Here is a 16788-nt window from a genome sequence, read left to right as displayed (position 1 = left end):
CACGCTTTACACTTTGATATAATCTAGAACAAGGTTCAGACTCGCAAACTAGAAAAGTGTTGATACGCTTAACATGGCCATGACTGCAGTAGCTGTGAAGGGGAAGCATAACCGGCCCTTAATAGTGAACCCAACGGCAATCCTGCCTGAACTCAACAGTTAAGAACTGGACCCCTAGTTTTAGTCCATGCCTGTAATCCCTTAACTGTCCTGTCTCCCTTAGATCAGACCCTCAACAAAGACCCACTGACAAGAGCACGAGAGACGGAGAGAACAATTCAAGAGAAAAACTTTTTCAAATAAAAGAAACAGAAAAGTATCTAAATATAAAAGGTTTAAACCGAGAAATGAGACAATAAAAAAATCAGAGGTTTCGCTTCCAAAAACTGTCACAGGCGGAGTAGAGGTAATCAGGCAGAAGTGTTTGCGGCTGGATCAGACGTGCCCTCTGAGAAGTGAGGGAATGCCCTGCTCTGTTCTCTCCCCTCTCCCCAATCCAGCCCCACGGAGAGACACCAGGACCCCTGGACAATAAGGGGCTTCCCTTCCAGGCCCTAATAAGTGTATAAATAAAGTTTATCACTTCCCCTGTCAATGGGGGGGGAACAGAGAGCGGGGGGGGAGGGCCATTAGGATGTATGAGAATGAAATATAAAGTTCAGCGCACATCCAATGCTTTGACCTTCCCCTTCCCGGAACGTCCCGGGACAAGCGCTCCACCGGGACGCCGCGGGGGACGAGGGAAGAGGTCAAGCCCCCCCCCCCCATCCCCACCCTGCGACCCTCTCCTCTGCCCCGCCACAAAGGACGGGCTCCTCTTTTTTGGATCCTTTTAATTAACACTTGCATTGAAGCGCGGGGCGGCGGCGGCGCTCCCGCTCTCTCCCTCTCTTTCTCCGGCGGGGTCAGTGTTTGGATTGGGTCCCCGGCTGCGGCTGTGAGATAATTACCGGCGACAGCTGCGCCGACGGCACCCTGAGCCCCCGCGCCACCGTGTTCCACAACTCTTTGATGGGAGAGGGGGACAACAGAGCCCGAGAAAGGGAAAATAAAGGAGCAGGAGAAGAAAGGAAGAGCGGAGCCCCACCCTAAACACCTGTTGGTCCCTTTCAGGTTGGTCCTTCGCCCCGCCGCAGACATGTCACTCCTGATTAGGATCAGGGGTCCTGCACACAGGAGCACGGGTAGGCCCTCGCACACGAGCCCCACCCTTCCCCCCCTGCCTCCCCCTGAAAAGGCGCTTGTAAAAGGGAACGCGCCGCTAACTTTGCGAACACAACTCTGCGGACTGCGAAGCCACACCCGTTACACCGCACTCCAAACAAGCGAGCGCCGAACGGGAGATATTTGGAGAGGAGGGGGTAACAGCACGGCCTATGCAGCAGTCTGAGCAGATAAATACAGCAGCTCCTACCCTACATTAATGTATCAGAAGTCTGCTTTTACGTGAGGTGGGGGGAGAGGGGGGGAGGCAGAGCAAACGCACCCTCCCCGCATGCAGAGAGAGAGAGAGAGAGAGAGAGAGAGAGAGAGAAGAGGACACCTCTCACTCAGACTCCCCGCTGAATGTCACCTGAAGAGAGCAATCACACGGGGGGCTCTGTCGAGGCTTATCGCTGAGCCCTGTCGCTACGGCAACCGGCAGGCCCAATAAGCCGGCGGCGGCCCGCTAACTTGAGAATCCATAAGAGCCGGAGGCCGAGGAGCGGCGAGCGGGCCCCTCGGAGACCGGCCGCATTAATACATTAGCAAACACCCTGAAACACTGGATAAATGTCAGCAATTATGGGGGAAAGAGTCTAATAAGGATGTTCCAGAGTCTGTCAATCACTCCCACAGGGACCGTGAGTCCCCGTCACTCAGAGCTGCAAGGCCGGAGCTTCCTCCCTCCCCGACGCCACGCAGGCGCTCACGGACCCGCCGGCACAGGGAAGCAATAAGCGGGCAATGAAGAGGATCGATCTCCTCTCGCCGCGAAAAAAGCCCACACCCCTCGCGTGTCACGAGGAAACAGTTTCATCGCCCGAGTCTGTGATTAGTGAACGGGTCTTAATGAACCGCACACCGCTTCCTGACGAGCAGAAAAAAAAATATGAGCGTGCCGGCTGTCAAACGAGCGCAAACTTTCTCGGTTTCACCGCAATTACAGGCTTGTTTGCGAGTAATCCCTTATTTATATTCATGGCAATCCGTTTGACACGTCTTACAGTCGCGCCGCCTGACAGCGCGCGCAGGAGCGGGCCGGCGAGAGCCGCCCGCCGACGAGCCGCCGTTCGAGCGCGGCGGACCGCGAGCGGAAACGCGACGGAGGCGATCGCACGCGGGGTTTCTGCGTCGCGAAAAACTGAGAGTTTATTTTCAGGCTCGGCTAGCCGTAGCACATTATGCCGAGCCCGAGCCCGAGCGCGAGCAGGCTGAGCTGGTAATTGGAGGACGGAGGACGGCGGTGCGAGGCGGCGGCGGCGGTGTGAGGAAGGGGCGGAGCGCCCGCTGGTTTTGCGTGCGCGCCCGTCGCTAGCTAGCTCTCCCGCCGGCCGCTACGCCGCGGCCCGGGCGCCGACGGTGGGGCTCCCGTTCCGTTACCGCACCCCCTCCGCACGCCGCAGCCCCGAAATAAACCACCGCGGCGGGGGAGTGCTAATGTCCTGTGGATACAGCGCCGCCAAACACAACGCTAAACACTTCCTACTCAGAGTTAGCGCAGACCTGCTAATTGATCCAGTGCCCTGCAATAACAAAGGCTTTCGGCGCAAGAGAGCGTGCGTCGCTGTACTTTCATAAACGCTTTGAACAAACTACCAACACGGCCGCTTCTACTCGTCAATCGACACTCTCGCGCTCCTGAACTCAAATTCCGGTCTAATTCCCAGTCAGAGACATGGTTTTCCCAAAATGCCCTTTAAGGAAATGTAGTCACAGGAACGGGACAGTGCTGAAGGAGCGGAGTCCTATCAGTCAGGCCGGCTGCCTGTCACTCTTTGTATATTCTGCGTGACCCCCAATCTAGCCAGAGACAGAGCCCCTCTTTTGCCTATTAATATTAACAATTATGTTTCTCAAACACCGCCGTTTTACCAGGAAGGCGGACTCCGCCATTGGTCTCGGAGAATTTAATCATTATCAATATTTTCTTTTATTATTAAATGACCTGACCGGCAATAAACCCCACTTGCTTTTATTTGAAATTGATCTCCGCATTGTATAAATGTATGGTCATTAAAATGTAAGAAGCGAAGCTTGGGGAGATTTGATTCTCCCCCCCCCCCCCCCCCCCACATATTAAGTGGAATGGAAAGCGCAGTGAAGGAGACGGGCAGGAATAATGACGGCGGGGCAGAGCGGCCATCGATTCTGACTCCCGGAAAATGTAATTTTAAGCCGGGCCTTCAATGTTTATTGGTACAGATCCCGGGAGAGGCGGCGAGGTTAATGAGATATGCGCTGAAACAGCTTGGCTGGCGACGCCAGGCCGTGTCCGCGAGGCCGGGAGACGCTTCAATAAAAAGGCAGGGCTGAAAGCGGGCCTTTATATGGCGAGGAGCCGCTGCTTTTAATATCTCCTCCCGCCAAGCACGGGCGCGCGGCACCCCCAGGAGCGGGCCGTGGCCTGCCACACGTATGGGAGATCCAAGGGGTGATCTCTAAAGCAGACTGCAGGGTCTGGTCTGGCTTCTGGTGAGCGCAGCTTGTGTATTATTCTGACTGTGTGACAATATCCAGTAAAAAAAAAAAATATATATATACACATATACACATGCATACATTATATATATATATACATATATATATATATATATATATATATATATATATATATAAACTCATATGTATATTTTCATATATATTTACATATATATAAACAAATACATACATATACATATATATTTACACATGCACACATACACACACACACCCATACATAATAAATATAAACAGTGCCATTTCCTCAATGCATGTGCCAAAAATAAAACTTTTGTATTGAGCCAAATAAATGTATGTGCCAAAACTCGATTCACTCTCTTAAAGCGAAAGTGTTTAAGCTAATGAAAATAGCTTTAATAGCTTTACTTAGCCAATGGAAAAATATAGGGTGCCACTGCTACATTCAATCTAACCCATAGTAAGACCTAAGAGAACAAAAAACATCACAGGAATGATGTTTTTCATGTGTGGATTCATAAACTCATGCCTTCCAGAGGGGAACACATTTTAAAAGGCCTGTATGGAAGGCCGCCATTTGGAGGGGACACCAGATGGAACAAACCCATCGATTCATCCCATGTAGAATGCTGGCCCTTTGCCCATAACTAGCAGAGCATAATGATCCATCCAATAACTACAGTCAGGACTTTCTACAGAGGAGGGGGGTAAGGAGTTCCTCAGGGCTCACACTGAGGACCCTCTGAACATCATCATTACGCTGCCTGGCTGTTTTGGGCACAGTCACTGGGAACAGCAGCCAATGTACAAGAGGAGCTAATGTCCCCATGAAGGAGAAAATTGGGTGATGGGGGCAGATACAGTTAAAACACCAACCAGTTCAGACCCAAAAAACCAGGTGAGATGACTTAACTGGTTAATCAACTGATTTAATTGACATGGGAGCCCAGTACATGTACTGTCCTACACCTTTTTTGTTTCAATAAGCATATGTATACCTGCATTCATACTGTATATACCTTAGCTTTTCATATTCCATATTCTATATTTATATTATACATATGTACATACACCTTACTGCTTCTTTTGCACTTCTGGTTAGATGCTAACTGCATTTCGTTGTCTCAGTACGTGTACTCGGTGCAATGACAATAAATTTGAATCTAATCTAATCTAATCTAAAAAGAAATGTAAAATTTCAGGAAAAGTTTTGTGTTCAATAAACCCGTTTTACTCTGTGATAATAAAGGGCATTGGCAGATGTGCTCCATTAATATTTTGGCAGCAGTTTGGCAGGGTCTGGGGAAGTCTAGTTAATGTGCGTTTTCTTTGTTGGCCAACAGGTTAGCACCTGGTAGAGTGCAAATGGCATCATGAACCTTCCGGAAAGAAGCTCAAACTCTTCCGCAGCTGTACTTTACTCACGCTGAAGAGGCCATGTTGTGCACTCATATCGTCTGCGCAGATCAGGTCAAGTGTGAATTAAATCAGGGAATTCGGGAGAAGAAAGGGATCCGAGATCCCACGTCACTTTTAAATGCAGTTAGCGAAAATGAGCGTCTCCACAGCGCTCAAAATACTGCAGCACACCAGCGCAGAGCTACACCACATGGGCCCTGATCTGTGCACTGCACCTGTGGATCTCCATCACGCCAGGGGGATTTCTGTTCACAGCCCACACTGTAGACGGTTTCTCCACACGACGGTGACTCAATGCCAAAAGGATAACATATAATACAAAGAATAACAATTACAAGATGCTCCAGTCTGACAAGTGAAACTCATTCTTTTTTAGAAACCATCTGCGCCATGACCTTCCCTCATATGAAATCCGCAGAAAGGTTTTCGGTTCTGCGATTCCCAGTCTAAATAAACACGTTCTCCTCGGAGTGAGGCTGAGCAGACTGTTTTCATTAGCATCGTGTCGCTACAGCTGCGAGCGCACAGCTCTCAGAAAAGAGAAGAAATCTAAAAGTAAAATGGCATTCTGGTTCCATGAGCCTACAGTTCCATGAGCCTACAGGCCTTTCCAAAACCTGGTGCTCAAACATTCTGACACTGAAACTGGAGGAAACCACACCATCCAAAAACTATATCAAAGTTATGCAGGCTGAATGAGAAACATTCCCATTGAGATGTACAGGACTTGTAGGACCGGATGTCAGCTCCGTTAATGTGAATGGGCGATCAGGCTAACGAACAGAGCACAGAGGAGCGCTTCCTGTTAAAATAGCTCCGTTAATGTGAATGGGCGACTAGGCTAACGAACAGAGCACAGAGGAGCGCTCCCGGTTAAAATGTGACGCGTGTTCGCCGTGCTCCGCGTCGGTTCTCCTCACCGAATCGTCGCCGGCAGAAGCAGGCCAGCCCTCCCACTGTTGGTGCCGCACGGGGATGTTTGTCAGGTCCGATATGTTCCGTTTCACCTGGGGGAGGGGGGGGAGATAAGACGCATCAGAGGAATCGAGACCGTTAGTCTGTCATGTTATATACAAGACAATTTATTTTTTCATCACTTCCTGTCAACAAGAGAATCGCAGCTGAGCATCACCAGACTTACATTTTTTTTCATGAAAAAAATGTTTTTCAGCTAAAAAAAAAAATAGAAAGAACAAAAGGCCAAATAACAAACAACAAAAGATCACAACAGTAGCTTTAAGACCCAATAAAGACGGATCCCACAGTGAGGGACCTTTACACTTCACAGAGGATCGGTATAAAAATAAAAAAATGTAAAAACATCAGAAGCCGCAGCAGGGCGCAGAGACATGAGGAGTTCTCCACCGGGCAGCCAATAAGAGCGCAGGGGTAGAGGGCATGCGAGGAAGGGGGGTAGAGAAGGAGCCCCGTGTTATTTGCATTCCGTGGATGCCACACTTAATGCCCAGGAACAACAGGCCCACGCTCTGAAATGAACAGTATTTCTCTTCTCCCATTCAGGCGCCGTGCATCTGCACTTGACAACACCGCGTGCTTTTAGAGGGCGTCCCGCGCGCCCCTCTCCCCCTCGCCCCGCCGCTCCACCACGCCACGCCAGGCCGATGTGCGCGGGGCCCGGGTGATCAAAGCGGGCGGCGTCTGCGCCGGCCGCCGCCCCGATTCTAGCGCATTACCCCCGCAGAATGCGCTGCCCCCGCTGGGGGGGGTGGGGGGTACCGAGGCAGAGCAAACTGGCCATTGTGCTGGAAATCTCCCTCGTACACACAGGCAAATCCCCCCCCCACCCCCCCGTCTCGTCCAGCACGCCGAGGAGGAACACGGGTCCCCGGGCCTCGTCCGAGGAGCCATCGCCGTGTAGAAGGTAGAAAAGCCCGGAAAGATACAGAAACAGAGACAGGTGAAGAGAGCGAGGAGTGACTGTCCAGCGTTCCCACAGCTGGAAGGTGCGGGGTGGGGCGACTCCGTTCTCCTCGGGCCATTTCGGCCAGACCCTGAACCCATTATCGCAGACCGGGGGGGGGGGGGGTATTGGCACAGCAGCGGCAGAGCGGAGGGCTCGGGGACGCGGGGGCAGGGAGCCGGTGACCGCCTGTGCCAAGCTGTGCTGGTAAAACACAGGGGGAAACAGCGGCGAACCCTTCACTTCTGACTGCAGGACCAAACGCCAAACACAAGCGGCTCAGCGAGTCTGTGCCCTCTGCACCTCATAGCTTAGCAGATCTGCTCCAGGTATCAGGAATCAGGAGAGCACGGGGCTGGGGAGCCGGTCCTGAGCACCGCACTTTTATTGCACCTGAAGCCCCAGAGGTAATCTACAGATTACTAACATTATAAACACAGAGTAAATACACTCCATTATTTCAATAAAGAGCAGAACAATTCATATAAACAGTCACTCACAGCAAAAGGCTCCATTATTACAATGAGGACAAAATATCCAGGAAGTTCACTCGATTGACTTTTTCAGAACTACAGTGCATTTCTATCTGTATTTTTAATTTAACTCAAATTTGAATGGCCACTCGTAATTGTAGGCCGACTCTGCAAATGCAGCATCGTCTACATAAACAAAAACCGGTCTTCCGCTGTTTATTTTCACAACAAAGTTGACCAGCAGGTATTGCATGGCTTATGCAGCGGGTGCAGGCGACCAATCACAGAGGAGACAGTAACTTAACTCCAGCAGCACAGGGTCCCTATTCCTCACCGCAGAGCAATGAGCTGGGACATACCTCGCTTACCAGAGCTCTCCATCCCTGGGCAATGGCAAGACCATTTATGCTTTATGTAGCTGCATGCACAGTCAGCACTGGCACGGTAAGGGTGAGATTATAGACCGCGTTGCACTGAGGGCTGGTGCTTTATCTAGCTGCGCCCCTTGGGAGCCCCATGGGTCAAGCTGCCTGAGAGGAAACCCAATTTCTTCTCCAATGTTCGGCAGCAAAGGCCGACTGGTCGGTAAAAGTGCTGTGTTATAATACTGCGTTTGTGTCCAGCGGGAGGGGAGAGGGCGCTAGTGAAAGGAGGCTAAAGGGCCGGGTCAGAGCAGACACAAGCCCACTGTGGGGGAATGCCGCACATTAGACTCATATTGATTCCTTGTTTCTCCCATCTGAAGGACAGCAGAGCCCATTCTCTTCTGTATCACTCCATCACTCTCTCTCTCTCACGCGCACACACACACACACTGCCTTTATGAAGTGAGCGGGGGTCAGCCGAGGTGTCCAATGTTATTACAGACTGTAATATCTGTGTTTGACCAGATGGCTACAGGGATTTCGCCGCGGTGAGCTGACCGCTAGGCCGGCCGTAAACACCAGCGCCCGTCTGTAATGAAGAGCCGGGGGTCAAAGGTCGCGGCACCCCCAGAGAAACAAGAAACGAATGCCAAGCAGAGGGTCCTGCTGGAAGCTGCCGTCAGAGGTTCACCGATTCCAAAGCCGCCCGCTCCCTCCGATGTCCCTCCTTCCAACTGCATTTCATAATTAAACTCCAGAGAATTACCAGGCTTCAGAGAGCAAGCAGCTCTGCTGGTGAACCTTTACGACAGTGAGCCTTCATATTCTGCGGGACTGAGCACAAAAGGTTCGGTCCCTTCCAGGGTCTACAGAGCCACAGAAACGCGCCATTTTACTTCCAGACCCGTCCTGCGACATTTGTAGGAATGCAACAAGCACGCACGTCCGTAAAAACAATCATATTTGAAGTCGCTAAGTTGGAACAGCTAAATATACGACCGAAGCCTTCGGTGACGAGGCGCTCCACAAACAGAATCCGCGGGGACGAGAACGCGGCGTGAATTATGAATGAGTAATGAGCGCCGACGCCCGTACGCTCTCACGGGCCGCGTCCTCTCATTATCAGCGTCATCAGCAGAGGGAGAGGGGGACAGCCATCCTGTCATTATAGGAATCCGCAAAAAAAATAAAATCAACATTAACTTTTCATGAAGCTCCGATCCCATCTCAACCCCTAAAAATGGTGCCCGCCGCAGAGAGCCTAATTAATGTGAGTGAGTGCCAAAATACCCACAGATCACATGATCGACTGAAGAGGAGGAGAACAGGGGAGAAAGACAAAAGTTTCACAAGGATCTACAGGAATCAGAAAATGTAATGAAACCCTCACCGCAAACCTATACACAAAATTCACGGAGACCAAATACAATCTGTGGTTACATTTACCACTAAAGGTTTCAAGCCATGATTCCTTTCGTGCTGCCATATAGTTAGCATAAAAACTATGCCTAATCCGCAATTGCGAACTGTTGAAGGTCTTGAAGTGAGAATATCTTGCATCCTCCAACTTACAAGAGTCGTGTGTTCCACTGAAACACAGTCGGTTGCATTTAAATCCGAAATCAGCTCTGCTTTGAAAAGTTGTCATTTCCATCTGCTTCAGATTTTTTTAATTTGGGTAAATGCCTAAGACTGAAAAACAAAGAGTACTACTCCACTAAGGGCTACCTGAGAAGGGAAGGCCGGGTTCCTATATTTTACTTTCAAGCATAGCACCATAAGCGCACATCATACACATTTCTAAAACATTCATTTTCCCACTCGGCTACACATTTTCTCCATTTCAAGAGGCACAAGGTGGCTAAAACAGAGTACACCTCTCCATTCCACAAAAAGAAGCAGCCAGCTATCTCATGCTGCCCCCTGTTGGACAGAGGAAGAGACAGCCTCAGGACCAGAGCCTGGGCAGGCAAGCACCTTTCATATGCCTATCAGTAGCTATGAATGCAGATCCAAAATTCCCCACTCTGTCCATCTATTATAACAAACCGTCTCTAATATGGCAGTGAGTAATTAGCAATACATATATATTTCGTTTTTTTTTTTTTTTTTTTTTTTTAAAGGTAACTAAAAATACACAGTATGTTACATCAAGCCCTGGCAAATGTACCAGGAATTAAGATGATACTTCAGCAGACCTGGAAAGAATCGGTTGAATGTTGGAGTTAAAACACAGAACACTCGGTCGGACGGGGCCTCCGTCCGACCGAGCTCGACGCAAACGTTGTGTGTGTGTGTGTGTGCGTGTGTGTGTGTGCGTGTGGCACGGGCTGCGAGGACATAAGCTGGATGCATTAATGACTCGGTCTTTCCAGATGCCCGGTAATCCCTGGCAGGGCTAAAATCAAAGTGGAGAAAAGGTTGCCGTTAAACAGTCACAACCTCACCAGCAGCAGATGCCTTTCGCCCACAAGCACCTCTCCCTCCATCTCTCCTCCCTTTCCTTTCTATCTTCCTTTCTTTCTCTTTTTTTTGTGTTGTTGTTGTCCAGCGTTGGTCTCTCCAGCTGCGGGGTAAGAAACGCGGGGAGGGGGGGGGAGGTACGGGGGGACGGGGGGGACGGGGAGAAATCCCCCGGACGACTCGTCTGGTCACGGACGCGTCGGCCCCAGCGGCCGCCCCCCATTCTGCCCGCCGCTTTCCTGGCAAACATTTGCTCTGCGGCTTAGCGTGCCCGGCAGATTTGGCCGGGGGAATGCCGATGGCGGCCAAAGCGCGGGGGCCCGGGGAGCCGCGGGGAGAGAGGGGCGAGAGGGGAGAGAGGGGAGAGAGGGGCGAGCAGGGGAGAGAGAGGGGAGAGAGAGGGGAGCAGGGGAGAGAGGGGAGAGAGGGAGAGAGGGGAGAGAGGGGAGAGAGAGGGGAGCGGGGAGCGGGGAGCGGCCGGGCCGTTCCCTGGGAGCCGACGGGCGCAGCCAGAGCCTTTGGCAAAGACAAACAGGGGGGACAGGGCTCCCCCTCCATTCATATGCACAGGCCCAAAGCGCCGGCTGATCTTCCTCTAAGACAAAAGGAGGGTGGGGGGGAAGGGGGGTGGGCGGGTGGGGGGGGGGGGCGCTCCGCGCTGGCCGCCGTACGTGGCCGCGGGCACCGCCGCCGCGGCTCAATGGGAGCGCTTTAAAAAGCGCCGCCGCCGTAGACTTGGGTCCCGCCTTCCTGGAACCCGCTCACCGCCTCCCCCAAAAGACTCAACACATTTTTCCCTGCTTATCCTTTGAGCTGCTTTTTTACACACACGACACAAGATAAAGGCAGTGTCAGAAGCAGATCAGAAGCAGCAGAGCGCTGATAAGGAAGCTGCGCGCACGCGTATGTACATGCGCACACGCACATACGTGCACAGGGCGGCGTTGTCCTGCGGGACAGTGCGTAAGGGGCAGGGGCTCACTTTCTCTTTTGGGGGGGGGGGGGGGGGCAGAATGCCTTAAGACGAGCGTGCACAAGGACACCGGGGCCTGTTTGATTCCTCTTTGTCCCCACTCCAGCTCCCCCACCCATCCCCTCTCCGCCCCCACGCCCCCCCGCCAGCCCCACATCCCCCACCCCGCCGGCGCTCCTGGCCCCGCTCACGACAGGGACCCCCTCCCCAGGTTTTTTGTAATCCCAGCAGAAACACTTAAGGATCACAGTGGGCGCTCATCAGAACCATCTGCTTGGGTAGGGGCGAGGCCACCGCCGCCCGCCGCTGGCGTATTAATCTCTTCAATTAGCACCATTACAAACCCGTCAAGTACGCTGATTACAGTAATGGTCACCGGCGTCGTCCAGGCAGAGCCGCGGAGCGCGGGGAGAGAGCGGGGACCCCGGCAGCCAATCAGAGCCCACCGCCCCGAAAGGGGGGAATTTCAACTGCTCTGTGTGGACCAGGCTGGGACACAGGCTCAGACTGAGGACAATAACCTACATGGCATGACTGTCTGCAGTGAGGAAAGAGTGCCTAAAACTGAACTTTATAATGTATAAACATGATTCAGTACATAGCTACATTAAATGTATTTCACCTGAAACACCATGTCTAACATGGAAAGCCACTTCCAGCTGTAGGCTGTGCCAGTCTGTAATGACATCATCTCTGAATATGAATGGCTGCTGCTCATGTTACCTGTAGTCATGGCAACGTCTCCCGTTAAGGACTGACCAGCGGCTCGTCCAGGCGAGCGACCCCGCGACGCCACCACACTGCACACCGGCACACGACGGCGCCGTTCATTACGTCGAACCTCGAACCGCGTCCTCGCGGATCTCCTCGCAGGGCAACGGAGGCCAAAATAAATTGGCGGCGAGGGCAGCGGGGTTCCCTGGCCTGTTTTGAGTCACGTGACCCCACTTTAACCCGCACAGAGCAAGCGCCGCTGTCAATCCGTGGGGAGCTTGTTACACTTAACATGGAGCAGACCGCCCGCTGTGAATAATTAATGAGGCCACTTTAAATCCTCCTGCTCACGGTACCGGCGATGGCGTGGGGCTGGGGGCGGTGGGGGGGGTGGGGGTGGGGGAGAGAGGCTGGGGTTTCGACAGCAGAGTGTCAATCCCCGAGTCACGCCGACCCCCAAAGTTTAATGAAAATCCCGCGGCGTTTAGAGACGGTGCCTGGCGAGAGCCCGCCCTCGGAGGAAAAGGGCGGAGAGGGCGCTCTGCGCGCGGAGCGGAGCGACAGCTTGCTGCCGCCAAACAAGGGCCTGTTTGCCTCAGCCTGGGGCCCGAGCGGCCTGGGCGAGGCCGGGCCTGGAGCAGACACAGTAATGAATGCAGGGCAAACAGGCCGCCTGTGTGTCCCCGGCATCTATGAATATTTCATCCGCTCCCAAATCCAGTGTTTAAATTCAGCAGGAGAAATTAAGTGCCCCCTCCCCCCCCGCCCCCTCCCACCCCATCCCACTCTCCGCAAAGGCCAATTTGTCCTCAGATCAAACAGCATTTGGGCCGTTTAGAAGCCTGTGGCTCTGTGTGCTCGACGGATAATCCAGAAGGGGGAAGTGGCAGAGGGAAGGAATACCTTGCGACACCAGCTCTCTCCCGGTCCGCTTACTGCAGGCTGAAGCAGCCATGCAGAACATGTGCTACAGCGCCATGAGCATATTATACCAAACATGTGAGGAGGAGAAAGAGCGCCCCGTGTCCTAAATCCGTCTACAACACAATATTACGGCAAACCTGTTACAAACCAAGCCAGTGATAAAAAGTATATTTTTGAAAATTGGTTTTCGAAACTATAAAGCAAATCGGAGCGATCAAACATTTGAAGAAAGGGCTTACAGCAAATGAGAGCCAATCCTTTGTGTACAATGCGGAAGAAGGTAACTATTTGATTTTGATTGCACACAATTGGCTAATGGTCCCTTTGTTTTGGCCAGACTTTCACTGGGAGAGGAGGAAAGTGGGAGGGGACAGGAACAACCCACTAGCACAGGCTTCTATTGCATCGTTTCAATTCAGTGAACAGAGCTGTGAGAACTCAAGTGTACACAATGTATTTCTAAAGCCACTCAAGTTGTAGTACGAAAACTGTATTAACAAAAATAAAATACAGAAGCGTGTGCCTTTGAAGGAGCAGGAGCAGGTATGAACCTTCTGGTGATTAAACATGATGAGTAAGCGCTTGTGGCCGGTGTTCACAGCTGAGGTGGAGGAGGATTACACAGCAGGGTCGAATGTGTCTAAGAGGACAGTTAGCGCCCTGGGGGGCGGCGGCAGGCGGCTCACCTCCTGGATGGTTCTGCTTCCCGGGAAGTTGAGGCTGTAGTCCCGCTGCGCCTCTCTGTGGTTGATGACCAGCAGGTAGTTCTGATTTAAGGACTCCTGCAGAGAGCTGACGGGGGGTGGGGGGTGGGGAGGGGGATGCGGAGAAAAACAAGGCGTCAGAGTCAAGTGGTGCGAGCGTGCCGCGACTCGTCCCGCGGGCGTCCCCGTGGAGATGTCCCTCTGCCCCCCCGCATCCCCGCCCCCCTCCCCGGGGGCTCAGCCGGCTGTGTCCCGACACGCCCGAGCAGCCCGCGCGGCTCGTCCGCTAGCGCCGCGCCCGCGCGGGGGTGACCGGGCCGGAGGGCAGGGCACGCGAGCGGCCATTTCACACACCCCACCCCCCGCCCCTCCCCCTCCCCCTCCTTCACACACAAACACACCGACAACAGATGGCCCTCCTGGGGTGGCTATCGATCTGTTGTCGGGGTTCCTGCTTTGGAGCAGCACTACACGCGCCGGGGGTGGGGGGGGGGGGGGGGGGGGGGGGGGGGGGGATGGCAGAGATGTTAAAGGGTGGAAAACGGGAGCCGCCGCCGCCGGCGTAACCGGGGCGACGGCGGCTACGAGAGCGCGCACCTGACTCCCGGCTTAAAGGCGCGACCTGGAAGCCCTGCGGCGCTCAGACCGCGCTTCACACAGGGGTGTTCAGCTGAGGACACTCAGCACACGAAACGCAGAGGTGAAGAGGTGCCCTGCGCTAGCACCCCTCTCAGCGCGTACACGGGGCGAGAGAGAGAGAGAGAGAGAGAAGCTACCACAGCCAGCGCCTGTCAATTAACCAGAGCGGAAATCAGAGGCGGGAGAGCGGGGAGAGAGTCTGAATTAATATGTACTACGCGCATTAATTATGCAATCGCGGCGCTAAGCTGAGGAGATTTGGACAAGCTTATGTTAACAGAAGCCCAAATTTACTGTAATGACAGCATATTTACATTGACTAAAACTATGAAATCAATATGTAAATGTAGTGTTTGTTGTAGCTAAGAGGGGAAATTGGAAATGTGTGGGGCTGAGGAGGTGCAGATGTGACGGGGAAGAGACGGTGGCGGGCGGGCGGGGTGGGGCGAGGGGGGAGGTGGGGGGGGGGCTTCCAGGTCTCATGAATAGAGATCTGAAATTGAAATGATTTGTTTGTGCACAATCCAAGCTGTTGCTAATAGACAGGGCTGCAAGAGCTAAAGTTATCACTGGAGGAAAGCTGTTCGTCAGCCTGGAGTAGACACAATGAGAAATGTTTCCTTTTGGGGGGTGGAAAAATCCCATAATGCAGTAGAATTACTGAGGGGCGGGGTCCACATTTTTGGGATGGGAAGGAAGCATCTGGCCCCTGAATTGACGACTTTTGCCCCTCAATTATTGTACTAATGCATCATCTGACAAACAGTAAAAACCTGGCTATTCCCCATACCATAATTCTTAGGTTAATTTTCCCGAGTTCTTCAAACGTATGCGTTTGAAAGCTTCGATAATCTGCACTTCACCGCAAAACTTAAGACTCGCACAATTACATTTGATGTCAGTGACAACAGGGTCAGTATTTATAAACAGAGAACAATCTGTCCGTGTGTTGTCTGAGGACCCAGAGCCAAACACGAAAGACAGTGAGACAGAACAGCTGAAGACGGGCAAAAATTACTTCCTGGCTCAAAGTATTACCGCGGAAAACATTCACTCGACTAGTATAACAGATCACAACAATTTTCGTATTGATATGCAGAACATTTTACCAAAGGCATGTAGAGATTTATTATCCCTTCTCTTATCCCAATGCATTATCTTATTATCCCATTTACCCAGATCTTCTCTGAAGATGGAGAGCCGGGGGAAAACACTTGTATGGACAGTGTTCTTCATGCAGACAATGGGCTTTTAACGAGACACTGCTTGGACTTTTGCTTCTCGATCATTATTTAACAGACATTTGTGCGCATTAGTGTCATTTTCATTATTACTGTGAGCGCTTTCTGAAACCTGCAGAGCCATCGTGCATTTTCGGGGGAGTTCTGAGACGCGCGGAGGCTTCACCTCTTGTTAAATGGGTAACGTGTCCCAAATTCATCCGTCATTCAACATAACCTGTACAACACCTGGGTCTGCCAAATTTATCCCAGGGCTAAAATTGGCATGTGGCGCTCGCTATAAAATGTCACTTCGCTTTACAGATAAAAAAAACAAGCCATTTGAAAAACAGAGCAGTCACAACAGATTGGTTTCATTCTGAGATAAGCCTCGCGTCTCACACTGTGTCCCAGAGCAGACAGCCGAGCCAAAACCTATTAAACTACTCCTGCCAGAAATAGCACAAATATCTCATTTCCATGCAGAGTTCAACTGCTAAACTCATATCACAGCAACCTGCCTGATATGTACCCAGCGTACGGTCTGCATAGGTCCACCGGATTGATGGTCGCGTGCTCTAACCTTGCTATCCTCTGCACTGTGCTTTCTGACTCAACTTCTGCACTGCTCATTGCAACATGGCCGCCTTCCATTAGCAGGCTCACTTCGGTCGGCTATTTTGTCTCAAGACTAATCAGCATATTAATTGTTAATAGTTTCCAGTGCTCGGTTTGCCAACAGCCCGCCTGCATCTGCGACAGAGCCTGAACTGTATCTCAGAGGAGATAACAGGCTCAGGCGAAGAGAGAGAGCGTGAAGAGAGGAGAGAAAAAAAAAAAAGATGAAATAAATACCAAATGTGTAATGACTCATTTGTATTTTAAAGTCTGGGTTCAAATTAAAATAACCTTAAGTAAACAGACACCCGGGAAGCAATAGAAATAGATTATACATATTAAATTATTCATCACCTTCTATTATTTATGCGAGAGATTAGGGTTTTCTGCATACCATGTTATATAAGGAATCAGTCAACGCTGGGGCGGGGGAGGAAAAGGGAAGAGGAAAAAAAACAGTTTGGTTTAGAGTGGATTTCTGTAACTACCTTGGACGGAGGACTCCTCACAAAGTCTCAAAAGCCTCCAATTTATTTATAATCAAACAGTGGATTAGAATGAGTGGGCACGGAAACGGGGAGAACAGTCTGATGAGTCTGTTTGGTTTAGGTGTGCAGAGACGCGCGTCGCGCTTAATTGCCAACGGCGGCTTTTATTTTGTTAAGTTCTGTCCCGTTTTCAAACGCCGAGCCCGA

General features: G+C 51.7%; 1 protein-coding gene across 2 annotated transcripts in view; it reads right to left on the bottom strand.

Moving 5' to 3' along the window:
* Positions 1-16788, bottom strand: part of faf1 (Fas (TNFRSF6) associated factor 1) — an 84351-nt gene that overhangs the window by 39799 nt on the left and 27764 nt on the right. For both annotated transcript variants that reach the window (XM_035414832.1, XM_035414833.1), the window contains exons 7-8: positions 13599-13704; positions 6000-6086 (exon numbers count right to left, since the gene is read on the bottom strand). In XM_035414832.1, coding sequence (XP_035270723.1) covers positions 6000-6086; positions 13599-13704 — 193 coding nt within the window. The remainder of the gene's footprint in view (positions 1-5999; positions 6087-13598; positions 13705-16788) is intronic.

Source organism: Anguilla anguilla, chromosome 4 (genome assembly GCF_013347855.1).
Source record: "Anguilla anguilla isolate fAngAng1 chromosome 4, fAngAng1.pri, whole genome shotgun sequence".
In the NCBI taxonomy this organism is placed as follows: domain Eukaryota; kingdom Metazoa; phylum Chordata; class Actinopteri; order Anguilliformes; family Anguillidae; genus Anguilla; species Anguilla anguilla.
This window is presented reverse-complemented; position numbering and strand designations above follow the sequence as displayed.